This window comes from Geotrypetes seraphini, chromosome 17 (assembly GCF_902459505.1).
Source record: "Geotrypetes seraphini chromosome 17, aGeoSer1.1, whole genome shotgun sequence".
NCBI classification, from domain to species: Eukaryota; Metazoa; Chordata; class Amphibia; order Gymnophiona; family Dermophiidae; genus Geotrypetes; species Geotrypetes seraphini.
Window position 1 is genome coordinate 31041756 of NC_047100.1, and position 14008 is coordinate 31055763.

Here is a 14008-nt window from a genome sequence, read left to right on the forward strand (position 1 = left end):
GAAAGGATGACACCCCCCTAGAAAGAAATAGTGGTACCATCCGAACTGACACCCCATATGACGGAAATAAGGAATAGGAATCCCCGTTGAACAAGGCCTGCAACATCGCAACTGCAAAGCTGAAGCCATGACCACCAGGAATCCCATGGACAACCGCACAGCTCTTTAGAGCCCCAAAGGACAAGGCTAAAATGAAGCCATCGGTAACTTAGAAGAAGTACATGAATGAATTACACCAAACCGGGCTTTCTAAGAGGTGCATGAATATACCGCCTTCTCTTTAGGAACTGAACTACAGGAAGCTGAGAAGTCAGCGAAGGGCCATATACCTAGTTCCTGTAACAAGCCAAGAATGGTAATTGAAGCTGAAGGGAATTGAACGCTATGCCATCGGCAATATACCTGTGCTAAAAAGGAACTCAGGAAGGGTGCAACTGTTGAGAAGTATTCAAGAAAGGAAACACCTCCAAAAGGAAGCAGAAGCCACAGGAGAAGACGTCTGTAGCGCCTGGATAAGAGAAGAAACAACCTGCTTCGCATTACCGTCACATGCCAGTCAAGACTGCTCAAAAGCTAGGTCGTAATACCAAAGTAGTATGAATATCCATGTTGATCTCAATCAAGGAGAGCAAAGTCGGAGATAAAAGGAAACTTCTTAGTCCGGCTGTCGAAAGGCTCAACAGATCCACATAGCAAGGATGGCGCAGCCAAGCCAGAGATTGTACCAATACTGTGCCCCTAAAGCGAGCTTGAGATGGCAAATCCAAGCTATCATCAGCCAGGGGAAAACAGTGAAAAAGAGAAACCAGAGGATTTTTTTTTTTTTTTTTTCAATCCTACAGCACCTGGTATTCCCAGGTGGTCACCCATCCAGGTACTAAACAGGCCCTATCCTGGTTGGCTTCTGAGATCAGACAGGATTGGGCACATTCAGGGTGGTATGGCTGTAAGAAAGAAGCCACACTGTTACCCCCTTTAACTCCCACTTCCTGTGCCCGCCTAAGAAGCTAGGAAGCATGGAATTGTGAGACGAGGCCATGAGGTCAAGTTCCAGGAGATCTTATTTCCACCACAAGAAAAGTGGAACACCTGAGCCAAAATTCCCAATAACCAGGATGTAGAAGATATCACTATAACTAACGTCTACACTTCTAGAGCGTACGCAGTGCTGTACACAGTAACATCCAATAAATGAGCTATGCTCAGATTTCACAGAGAGAAAGACTAACCAAACTCTTTTCCTGACCTGAAAAATGATCGGTCAACCGAATAGAAAGATGAGGGTCCACCCATCGAAGTAGAACAACCACTGTACCTGGCAACTGAGTACATCACCTACTGCCCAAGCTGCAGAGAAACACCCCCATCATAATACTGACTGAAAGGGCCCTCAGCGGCATTCCGGAAGAATGGTCTGAAGCTCCAGAAAGGAAGCCTGACCATGCTCAAGAGTAGAAGGAACCAGAACTTAGTCGCTTCTGAAGACCAGACTCCTGAAGCTGAGGATGGAAGCCACCGAGTCCCCCAACCCGACAGTCCGGAATAGTCGGTGGTCATAAGCTAGTCCAGGAAAGACCGAGGCATGCCCTGGAAAGACAATCTTTCTGAGCCCCTAAATCATACAAAGCTATGCAGGAGAAGCCTAGCAACTAATAGGAGCCCAGAGATACCGAGAACCACTGGAATAAAAGCGGCTGCTGAGCGTTAGAAGGGAAAGCAAGCTGAGGTTCCCAGAGGGGTCAGCAATATGGATGCTAGAACCTGAACAGAATCCCATACTCTTAGCCATGGTAAGCGAAGAACGCCAATCTGAGATCGAGACTCCACACTCAAGGTTCTGGAAAGAATTACAAGTCTCTCCTATAAGAATAACAGCCTCAACCCGATATACCTATAACTAGTATAGGAAAAAAGAGCACTGCAAATATGAAGATGCGCATGTAAAGAAATGAGGAAAAGAAACCACCCGCTTCGTGTCAGTCAAAAGACCCGACTGGAAGTCATCCGAATCAAGCAGGCAGTCAAGCATAAATCAGACAAATCGCCTGGCAGTGCCAACGAACCCTTGGGTAGGTGAAATGGAATGTGCCCCAAACCGAAAGCGCTGCTCCGAGAGAGGCAGGCCAACCTAGTGCAGACTCAGAGTCCATAGAGAAAATGTAAATATCTTCCCAGGTTGACTGCAGAAATGGGTAACCCTGAGAAACTAATGCAGCCGAATGGAATCCAGCCTGCCCAAAGCCCCCATCTTGGCCACCCACTAATAAGTGGTACCCTAAGAACTACAAGAACTGTCCCGAGGACCAGCCACACTTCAAAGAGAAACGCAACACAGAGAGACTCTGGAAACGTGAGGAGGATGCAAAGGTGCAAGCATCCTGAAAAAAAGTTCACAGCTCCCTGACCTGACAGTAAAGCGACTACTCCTTCATGAGAAAACTGTCAACCTGGAAAAAGAACACCGTCTTGCGATGTGAAGGGGAGCATGAGGACATTCAGCAACCTGCCTGAGCTTTACGCAAGCAAAGGAAAGACAAGGCGCACCAGGCGTAATCCAGAAGCCGCATACGCCTCTCCAGAGAAACGAGCTGTACCTGGCCGAAAACAGACCAGGTTTCCACTCCAAAAGAGAGCGTAAGGGGAGAATTCATTGGGCATACAGTGCCAGCTACCCTACGACCTCGCAAGCAGAGGATCTTGCCCTTAGGGATCAGCCGCCACTAGACCATGCTTCTAGAGCGGAAGGCCGTCTAGCTTTTTTTTTTTTTTTAAATAGACTTGAACCTTCGCCTCTTCTTTTGGAGCCATATCAGCTCTACTCCTTAGCTGGGGCTTGAACCTCAGCTCCTTGTTACTAACCCAGCACACAACCCTTGTGCCACCAGGTTTTCACAGACAAGCTGGCCCACAGCAAGAAGAAAAGATCCATCAGGCCTCAAGAGAGACCCTCCACTCGGAATTCCTGCAACTACCCCGCAGAAACAAGTCAAGAGCCCAAGCAGGCGGACGCAGCACCCAGGCAGAAGGCCTAAGGAAACCTCCAACATCGCCGCACGTTATCGGAACCCCGAGTGAAGAAATGAACCACACGAATGATACACTGGCACGCCCTTGACACCTACTCCACCTTGCTGTTCGCTAACCCATAAGGCAGCAAAACCAAGCGTAGGCAACCAAACTCAGGGCAGAAACTTAATGTGGAAGTGCCTAGGGATATAAATGGACAGCCCCCAATAACAACCTTTTTTTTTTTTTTTTCTTGTTAAGAGAAGCATGTGGACAACACCACAGCAAATGGAGCACTGCAATACGGGGCACAGCTGATTTCAAACAAAAATAAGCCGCGGTACACGCTTAAGTTAGCTGTAGGACATGAGTCAATGAACCCCGCGGCGCTGGGGGCCCAAGCGCGGGCACTTTCCTGCCAGAATCAAAACCGGCTGGCTCCCCCAACAGCGCTGTACAAAACAGACCGGGAGCTCATAGCCAAAACCGCAGCACACCGCTCCGCAAAGCAGACGGCGAGGCCTGCGCTGAGAAAGGCAGCCGCCCAGAAAAACTCCCCGAGTATTGCAGTGCTGGCGACCCAAACTCGGACCGTTTCGCGCCAAAATAGGCCGGCTCCTAGAACATTGTCGCTCACACCGGCTCGGAGCCCATAACCGAAGCGTATAAAAAATGCAAAACACACCTCGGGGAGGAAAGGGGAAAAGGCGCATGGCTCCCAACAGTAGGGGAGCACAAGCTCGCACCACCCGCGCTATAGAACGATTCAGCTCCAGTTCAGATAATGTATAACACACCCGGAGCCGTCCTCACAATTTGCGGCCATATCGAGAGCCACACAGTTACATTTACCCACGGGCCGTGGCAGTATCAAGAAACAATGTCCCAGAAACTACCAACCCCACAGCACAAGCGCTAGGGTAAGAAAAAGAAGCGCTCCTTAGTTATGCGCAGGAATACAGAGGCCACCTACCTCACTGAAGCAAGCTCATACAAAAACATATTCCACCACAAAACAAAACTGCCATAGTCAAAAACCCACAGCTCTCACACAACCACAAAGTTCAGAAACCAGTAGAATAAAACACATACTCACGATCTACTGGACAATGCCGGTAGACGCCGGCAACACCTGCTGCCCAGTACGAGCAGGGCAAAAAAGTCAGCTGTGTAGGCCCCCTTTTTTTTTTTTTTAAATGGGAAAGAAGAAAAATAGGGACCAGGGCAGACCCTCTATCATTGGAGGGAGGGTGAGGCAGGGACAAGGGGGGGCCCAAGTGTAACCTCTAAAGCCGGCACCGATTAGCCGGACACCCCTGTCTCACTGAAGAGAAAAAGCTCAACAGGAGAAACAGAATGGCAGTCTCACTGAAGAGAAAATCTCAACAGGAGGTAATAAAGTTCCAGCCACAGCCAGAATCCAGGAGCTAGTTGAATAGCGACTTCCACCTGCTTGGAGATAGAGAATACTGATGAGACAGGAGGAGTGCCAGCAAATAAGTACACCTGTTAATCAGTTTCTCTATCTCCACCTGCTGGTAGAAGTGAGCTATCCCATTGGTCTCTGGATTCATCTGCTGCTTTGCTAAGGAAATTGCAATTTCTGCGCCCTTTTTGCCTGGCCTGGAGGTGGTGGCGGAGGGTGCAAGATCTGTCTCCCCTTGCTTCCCCCTTTTTACAACTGAAGGGCAACCCCAGTTTCATCCCAGGCCTTGGTCGCTCTCCGTTTGTGGTCTGGGCTTCCTGGGGGGCCTCCCTTCTCTCTCATATGCTTGATAAGGACACGGGAGATTTTTTCCACATTTACCCAATTCCAGGACCAATGGGTCAGCACTTTTTTTGCTTATTTGCAAGCCCGGTATTATTATCAGAGTCTCCAACTACAGTATGGCCAGGGGGGGTTGTGGGGCCATTTAGATGAGTATCTACTTAGTGTGCCGGCCTCCCAAAGCTCCCTTTCAGTATGGTATCAGGTGGTTCGATCCTCTGCCTCTCCAAAGCCTTTGACTTCTCTCAGGAATCAGTGTAACCAGGACCTTGCGGCGTCCTATACACCTGATATATTCCTAGAACTCTTTCACACTCTACATGCTTTTGTGAAATCTGCGGCTTGGCAGGAGACTCAATTCAAGATTCTCCATAAAGCTTACATTACTAGGGAATGGGGCTTCCACATGGGTCTATGGGATGATGCTCAGTGCACCAAATGCAAACAGGCATCTGGAACACTTCTGCATTCTTTCTTGGAGTGCCCCGAACTTACAGTTTGGAACTCCTCCTTTATGCAGCTTCAATTGGTCTTACAGCGTGACCTAGAGTGGGATTATAAAACGCTGCTTCTAGGTGATCAAACCTTGCTGGCAGAACAAGGCCTCACTGTACCTCAGAGGCGCTTTAGCTCTTTGACCTTCCTCACGGTTAAGAGAACGATCTTACAGTATTGGACCCAGGAAGGAGCTGTACCCCTGGACTGCTGGATCAATCAGATGTCTGAGCTGGCATGATTTGAGCTCAGCTGTCATAAACGATCAGCTAACCTGGAGGTCCAGGCGTACCTGGCATTATGGAGAGTGTTCCTGCAGTTACCTCCAGTCTCCCAATGGGGAGGGGGGGGGAGTCTGAATGGGGAGGCTGTGTGATGTTTGTTTGATTGTGTGATTGGTGTGTGATGTTTGGCATGGGGATAGCATCTTAAGATGGGGAGTTCTTTGGGTCGGGTTTTATATATATATATATATATATTAAAATTTGGGGGGTCAGGTGGAGGAACCGGGCTGTATTACCGGTTGGTGTGACTCGAGAGAGCAGCCTAGAGTTATCTGCCTTTCGCTTCTTTTTCCTGCTGGCACTGTGGTATTTTATATTTTTCTTCTCAGGGGTGATGTTTTGGGCAGGGTTGTATTGGGAAGGAGGGGGTTTGGTTGGGGGGTTTTGACTTGTGGGGTAGGGTTTTCTTTAAAATGTTGAGCTTGATTGTTTTTTGAATGTTCCCTTGTTGGTGTTTTTCACTTGCTCAATAAAATATATTTGAACATATTTTTCTTCTCACCCACATTCGTAATACCCACCTGTTTACCTTCCCGTCCCTAAAGGGTTGTATCTACAAGAGGTTCCTCGATAGATCCCTGGCATTCCAAGCAGGCAAATGGAATAAATGTCTTACCACTTTCATCTCTAGCTCACCCTCCTACCAAACTTTCAGGAAATCAATCAAATCTTATCTCTTTGACAAATTCCTCTGACTCCCCCCCCCCCACACCTTTTAACCTTGCCTTGTATCTCCGACATACCTCCGGATTCCCTGACCACTCCCTACTCGCTAAGCTATGCTGATTGACTTATTTGTAACATCACTGTATATGTACAGTCTCTTATTCTGTTAACCGCTCTGAACTGTTATGGTACTGCGGTATAAAAAAATAAAGTTATTATTATTATGTTCATTATTGTTGCTTGTACCGCATTGTTTCCAGATGCATATATTTACATCTGCTTCTACTGTATTTCACATGTTTCTCTGGTTGACCTCAATACCAATAAAAATGATTTAAAAAAACAAAACAAAAAAACAACAGAGGAAAAAGCCTCAGACTGAGGCCCTCCCACCGCCACAAAAGGTGGTTACAGGTGGTTAGGCGTTAACCTCACTGGCAAAAAAACCTCTATTTCACTGCAGACAGATAAAAGCCTTATACGGTGCTGTTTATGCTATTTGTGCTTAAAAGATAGAAGAAAATATGTCTTTCCACTTATCTTCTGTTTGATCGGTACACCAACTGTGGCCAGTGTTTCACAAGTCTGCTGCCTCAAGGTGTAACGTATCCGATCGAACTTTAAATGCACATTGTGATTAAGCCTGAAGTGTGCTGTTGGTATCCATCAGACATTGTACATCTTTTTTTGTGAAAGTGTTTATTACAAAAGTTCAGGTCTCGGCATAATAGTTGCTGGCCCACTGGGTCTATCTTTGCGCCTGTCTTACCCGGACGGTACCCTCCGAGCTGAGCTGCTTCCGTGGTTTCTCAGGTTCTGCTCTTGTCCCATCAGAATAAGCATGCAGGTACAGACATTTTCCTCCAAATGGGCAGGTTCCTTTCCCTTGCTCAAAATATTTGCAGGCCTTTTTACTTAAAAAGAAGAAGAAAAAAAAAGCAATACTATAGTATTTAACACTAAACCCACACTGCTCAAGGATACATCACAGAAAGCATTATACGTTTTACCTCAAGCATCACCATATTCTGCAGTAAATTCCCAAATTGTCTCTGTAGCATATGTTCCAATCCTCTCCTAGTCCATATTTTGCCTTTTTCACAGTTCTCGCCATCTGTCTCCTTCCCGGGCAGCAGAAGCCCCAGCTGCAGGAGGAATCCATCCCGGCAGTACACAGACTCCAGCAGGATTCTCCCACCTCCACTGCAGTAGCTGATCTCTTCAGCTGCACACTTATGAAATAGTCATCTTTTTAGCAATTCTGAAGAACAGCTATATGCAGTGGCGGGGGGGTTCCGCCTTCCCTAACACGTACGTGCCGGTTCCCTTCCCCTGTACTTTTGTAACCCCCAAGATGCTGTCGTGCCAGCGTCAGCTCTTCCTCTGATGTCACTTCCTGGACTCGCGCCTAGAAAGTGATGTCAGAGGAAGAGCAGGAGCTTGGGGTTTGCTGATTGCGCCGGGAATGTTACAGAGGTACGGGAGAATGGAAGCGGCAGAAGGGGGTGGGGAAAGAGCATGAGGAGGTGGGGGGGGGACATCTCACCCTCGCTAAGTCACGAGCTATATGGTGACTAATGTCAAGCAGGCTTGGAACTGCACTGCAAAAACCAAGGCTTATCTCATACTGTTTGAGGGGTGACATTATCAAGGTGGGTGATGATTAGATCAGGTTCCATTTTAGGCAGTGAGGCATAGGTTATTTTTACTCTTAACCTGAATCATGAGTAACTGTCTTAACAGTAGCCCACGTTGATAATTTCCCCCCTAAATGGCTCCACTGGATGTAGTAAAATTATTATTTATTTAATACATAAACCATTATATAAAACAAATGCAATGCCTTTCAACAGAGCTCAGTCCACTTGAGGTACAGCCGGCTTTCATCCTTCACCCAAAAGTATTTATAAACTTCTGAATACTAAATCACAGCTTAACAAGTTGGGAAACCATTCGGAACATGGCTTGTGGGACAGACATGTGGGATCTATCCGCAAAGATAGATAGGGAGGGTCATTGGAGTGGGCAGACTTGATGGGCCGTGGCCCTTATCTGCCGTCTATTTCTATGTTTCTATACATGTGTGTGAGGCAGTTTGGGGAGGGGGTTCACTTTAGGACATAGGCAGTGACATTTTAACACACTTGTTTTCAACTCAGTCCTTAGCAACTATCTGGCCAGTTGGGTTTACAGGATACTCACAATGAATACACACAAGATATGGATTGCGATCAAAATCTTTCTTTGATCATGACACATTTTACTCGCTCAGTTCTCTCTCTTCAGCTTGGAAAAGAGATGGCTGAGGGGAGATAGGATTGAAGTCTACAAAATCCTGAGTAGAATAGAACAGGTACAAGTGGTTCGATTTTTACAGGGAAATATTTTTAAAACCAATAGGAGGAAATATTTTTCACTCAAGAGACTAGTTAAGCTCTGGAACGTATTGCCAGAGGATGTGGTAAGAGCGGATAGCGTAGATGGTTTTAAGAAAGCTTTTGACGAGTTCCTGGAGGAAAAGTCCATAGCCTGTTATTGAGAAAGACACAGGGGAAGCTACTGCTTGCCCTGGATCGGTAGCATAGAATATTACTACTCCTTGGGTTTTGGCCAGGTACTAGTGACCTGGATTGGCCACCGTAAAAACAGACTACTGGGCTTGATGGACCATTGATCTGACCCAGGAAGGCTATTCTTATGTTCTTATTGTAACATTTTTTATTTTGGGGCATCTAAAACATACCCTTCGGAAACTACAAATGCTGCATAAATCAGATCACATCAGCCTTGGGAGGGTTTAGATGGGATGGAGTGAGCTTTGACAGAAACTTCAGCAGTTGGAACCTAAGCACAGTACCGGGTAGAGCTTTGGATTCTTGCCCAGAAATAGCTAAGAAGAAAAAATTTAAATTGAATCAGGTTGGGCAGACTGGATGGACTATTCGGGAACTTTATCTGCCGTCATCTACTATGCTACTATGTAACCAAGATCCCCACAGCAAACAACTGCAGCCTATGAAGGTTAAATGAACATCGTACAGGCCTACATTACATTGTATATTTACATAATGCAAACGACTTGCTAGTATTGTTCAGTGCAGTCTACATAACAAGAGAAGGAACAATCATTCACAATTACAACATTTACAAATGCTACTTATGTAAAAACAAAAAAGCGAGGAAACTGAAAATCTAGATTTTCATAACATATTCCTGAAACAAATACATTTTCAACCATCAAAAAGTTTTTGAAGCCCACATTTTGTTCCCCTACGAAATCATATTTCTAGATTTCTTTCATCCCCAAGATAACCACCTCTCTGTAGGATTCAACTTCATTTTCGCTAAACCCCTTTCCCTCTGAAATCCTGCTCTGTGTACTTTAGTTCTTTAGGGGTTAACCAATCTTAACATACTAATGTAACCTCGAAAATCTTTCTGTTCTATCGCTGTTTGTATACAGTCTCTTCCTGTTTGTGGTATAGCGGTGTATAAAAATAAAGTTATTACTAGCTGTGTAGGTCAGTAATATTTTCATAATACTTCTGCTAAGAGCACATACCCCATTCCTTCTTTAAATGCCTGTATCAGGTCATTCTTCTTATTCTGGTCTTCAACCCAGTAGACACTTGGAATGACAAACTCCGATATCACCCGGCATTCAGGACAGGATCTGTACAGAAGAAAATCTCTATAATGTGAATTTACAATTTCAACTTTTAAAAATTTCAGCAGGTTAAATGTGAAAGTTCTCATAAAAAGTTTAGGAAATCAATTTTACTTGATCTAATTTCTTCCTCTTTATTTTGGAAGACTGAACAGAGCCCTATGAAGTAAAGAACTCCAGCCCAAGCATTATACAGTTGTAGGGATACACACATTAACCTGAGATGTTCACATTAAAAGCACCACTCAAGCTCTTTCAGACTTAAATGGAAAAAGTTCTTAAGACATCCATTTCAGACCTCAAGCCTCACTGCTACTGGTCAAACTAAAAAGTTGTTTCCCCATTCCATTAAAAAAAATAGATAATAAAAATCAACAGAAACAGTGATAAGAAAACTGGTTATAGAAACACAGAAATATGATGGCAGATAAAGGCCAAATGGCCCATCCAGTCTGCCCATCCGCAGAATCCATTGTCTCCTCCTTTCCCTATAGGCTATGGCTCTTTACACTAGCTTTGTGAGGTCATAGAGCTTTATGGTTCTAGAAACATGAAAGGCAGATAAAGGCCAAATGGCCCATCCAGTCTGCCCATCCGCAGAATCCATTGTCTCCTCCTTTCCCTATAGGCTATGGCTCTTTACACTTGCTTTGCGAGGTCATAGAGCTTTATGGTTCTAGAAACATGAAAGGCAGATAAAGGCCAAATGGCCCATCCAGTCTGCCCATCCGCAGAATCCATTGTCTCCTCCTTTCCCTATAGGCTATGGCTCTTTACACTTGCTTTGTGAGGTCATAGAGCTTTATGGTTCTAGAAACATGAAAGGCAGATAAAAGTCCAAATGGCCCATCTGCACTAACCATTATCTCATCCTCTCTCTAAGAGATCCTACAGCCCTGCTTCCCCTGCTGTCAGTTCTCGGACCCACAGGAAGCTTTCCCATTTGTCCGAGTCAAAATCAGCATCTTCCTGTATTAGACCAAAGCTCACACAAACTGCCCTGAAGGTGAGCTCTTGGCCTTGTTCTTATCCTATTACAATTTGCTGTACATTGCCTTGGGTGAAGCTGTTCATAAAAGGCAGTTAATAAATCTCAATAAATAAGAAATAAAAAGTTTACAAAGTTGAGATACTCTCATTCTGTTTGAAAGGGAACTTCTTCAAAAATATATACACAGTATACTGAAAACAAAAATGGTATTTAATTTTGACGACTTCATAGCTTCAGGCGGAAGAATACAGGCTCAAAAGATCAAAGACTGGGGGCCCCTTTACAAAGCCGTGGATAGCGATTCTCCCGCAGCAAATGCAAAGAAGTCCATAGGAATTGAATGGGCTTTAGTGCATTTGCCACTGGAGAATCACTACTGCGGCTTTGTATAAGGGGCCCTAAATTAACAGGAAAAGATACAGCAATCATGATGTTCCAGATCGTATAACAAGAAGCAGAGGGGCAAGAGAGGTTTGATCCCGGAAAGGGATTTCCAGACTTACTTTATCACTGTATTTTCAAACTGCTTAGCACACCTCCACTTCCGGATGCAGGACAGGCAGTACGTATGGTTACAGTTGGAAAGGATCCCAAAGCGTCTTTCGGAGGCCGAGGGTTTCTCGTACACAACCTCCATGCAGATACTGCACGCCTTATCCTGACTTGCCTGAAAGGCAAACGCTTTTTCCACCTCATGCTCGAAGGATGCCATACACATCTACAATGCAGCAGAACACAGGGGGTTACTCAGGCCACTGCTCTACAGCTTGACTGAATAGTGAGACTACAGATGGCAATCGGCAAGGCAAATTCAATATCCAAGTAGCCAATGGCTACCACAAAAAGAAATTTGGCCACCACTTTTTATTGGCTTGCATCAATCTGACCATCACACTTCAAAGGCAGTGGAGTAAAATCCAGTAGATATTTCATCAATGGAAACTACAAGAACTAAGTTGTGAGTACATTATATGAACACTAAGCCTCAGACATTGTAAGGCCAAAAAGACAAATGTGACTGAGAGTGGGGAATTTAGGAAACACCTAAAAACATACCTGTTCCTGAAGTATTTAGGCAACTAACCCTCTACAATTCTACTCCACAATAACTTGATCTCTAGCGCTGTTAATAACTAGTTTCTAACTTTGTTAATTCTACTTAATTTGTAATATCTTTTAACCACTGTAAACCGCATAGAACTTCCCGGTCCTGCGTATATAAACTGTTATTATTATTTTGGATTCGCAGTCCCTGGCGGAATACGAAAGCATATTTGAACCTCGCATGCACCTAAATTTAATGTGCTGGCAGGTCCAGAGTGCAAACAAAGAATTCTGGGATATTATATTAAAACAATCTGACCCTGGGAATGTTAGTGCAGATAGTAACATATAGGCAGGGGCCATTCAGTCTAACAAAAGACCCTTTATTTAGAATGCCACTAAATGACTCCTAAAAGACCAGTACTTGAGATTAACAAAGAACCTTTTGCATGGTATTGGGGAGTGTCCTGCAAAGTCCCCGAATTTCAAAAGATGTGATAAGGCCAGATGCTTAAGGAATTCAGATGGGTTTGAAGAATCGATCCGATTTTTTGGCCGATTCAGAAAGAACTATTAATGCACTAAAAAGTTTGCATGCAAATTATTCACATGGATCTTAATCAAAATCCCAGACTCTGCCGTCCGATGAATGCTGTGAGAGCAACTCTCACGCATGCGCAGAGCCAGCAGGGGAAGCCCCAATAGCAGCATCCTGCCACTCAACTGTTCAGGGCAGGAAACCTTTTTAAAAAAAATTGTTTTAATGGGCAAAGATACTATGCGTGTTTCACACGCATAATAGCAGCCCCATTAAAAAAGAAACCTCCCTTCCCTTGGGAGGGGCCTTAGGCGTCTGAGCCAATCAAGACCTTAGGCTCCTCCCTCTGTATCCCATGATACAAGGGGGAGGAGTCCAAGGCCCTGGTGGCTTGACACTTGACTGAGCCAGAGCCTGGAACTGCTCCCCCTTCCCCTTGTATCACAGGTTGAAGCAACCTAAGGCTCTGATTGGCTCAGATGCCTAAGGTCCCTCCTAAGGGAGCAGCGGCCCTGCGAGCAAGACGGATTGAACTTCCGTCCTGCTCCAATGTTTCTAAGAAGGTATGGGGGACCTTTGGTGGCAGGAACACGTTTTAAGTCAGACTCTGAATTAGCTAAGCCCTGGGCTTTCTGCATCTCGGGCCAGCCCACGCCGAGGGTTCCGCTTTCAAGAAAGCCCATCTTCTTTCAGAAAGACTAAACCCACGGGGGTGAAGAGTAAAACAAGAATGGCACAGCATGTCTGGAGTTAGACAGGTTTCCTTACCTTTTCATGCATCTTCCTCTGCTCCTGGTCAAAGGGATGTAGGACTTGCAGATCACAGATCTGGCATATGTTCCCATGGAGATAAAGGCAGCTGTCGCCATAGTGACACGTGCCAGCTGCTGCAAATGGACACAGCTGCTGAGCATCAGGATAAGAACTTGCAGCCTCGACATCCTCAAGCCCGGTCCGGATAGCTTCCAAATAGGAATGAGGCTTCAGCCCTGCGTTCTCACTCTGATCACTGTAACAGCCAGGGTTACAAGCAGGGTTGGACTTAGTTGCATCTTCAGTCGAGCCGCACAAATCTTTAGAAACAGTCCATACCCAAAAATCACAAAAATGATACCAAAGAGGAATGACAATTATTCAGGAGCACCGCAGCATTTCGAGCGTATATTTGTTGAGTGAATTTTCACACTATTTCTCTGAATACAAATTTGACTACGGATCACCTAAGACAGCAGTGAAATCATTTTAAATTTTGTAACAGCAAATTGAAGTGCTGACAATGTAACGCTCTACAAGTTTCAAATGTGTATTAACTTAGGCCCCCTTTTATGAAGCCTCGTTAGGCTTTTTAATTGTCAGTCACGGCAGTATTATTTTATTTATTTATTCAATTTTCTATATCATTCTCCCAGGGGAACTCAGAGTGGTTTACATGGATTTATTCAAGTACTCAAAACATTTTCCCCCGTCTGTCCTTGTGGGCTCACAATCTTATCTAATGGGGGGATTAAGTGACTTGCCCAGGGTCACAAGGAGCAGCGCAGGATGCTGA

The 14008-nt window shown here is 45.1% G+C and overlaps 1 protein-coding gene and 1 pseudogene across 1 annotated transcript in view; both read right to left on the minus strand.

The window, feature by feature from the left end:
- The window catches only part of MKRN2 (makorin ring finger protein 2), a 38443-nt gene that overhangs the window by 11027 nt on the left and 13408 nt on the right, over positions 1 to 14008 (minus strand). Inside the window, exons 4-7 of the mRNA XM_033926295.1 lie at positions 13228 to 13532; positions 11381 to 11595; positions 9782 to 9892; positions 6989 to 7133 (exon numbers count right to left, since the gene is read on the minus strand). Of these exons, the coding sequence (XP_033782186.1) occupies positions 6989 to 7133; positions 9782 to 9892; positions 11381 to 11595; positions 13228 to 13532 (776 nt within the window). The remainder of the gene's footprint in view (positions 1 to 6988; positions 7134 to 9781; positions 9893 to 11380; positions 11596 to 13227; positions 13533 to 14008) is intronic.
- On the minus strand, positions 834 to 952 carry LOC117351476 (annotated as a pseudogene).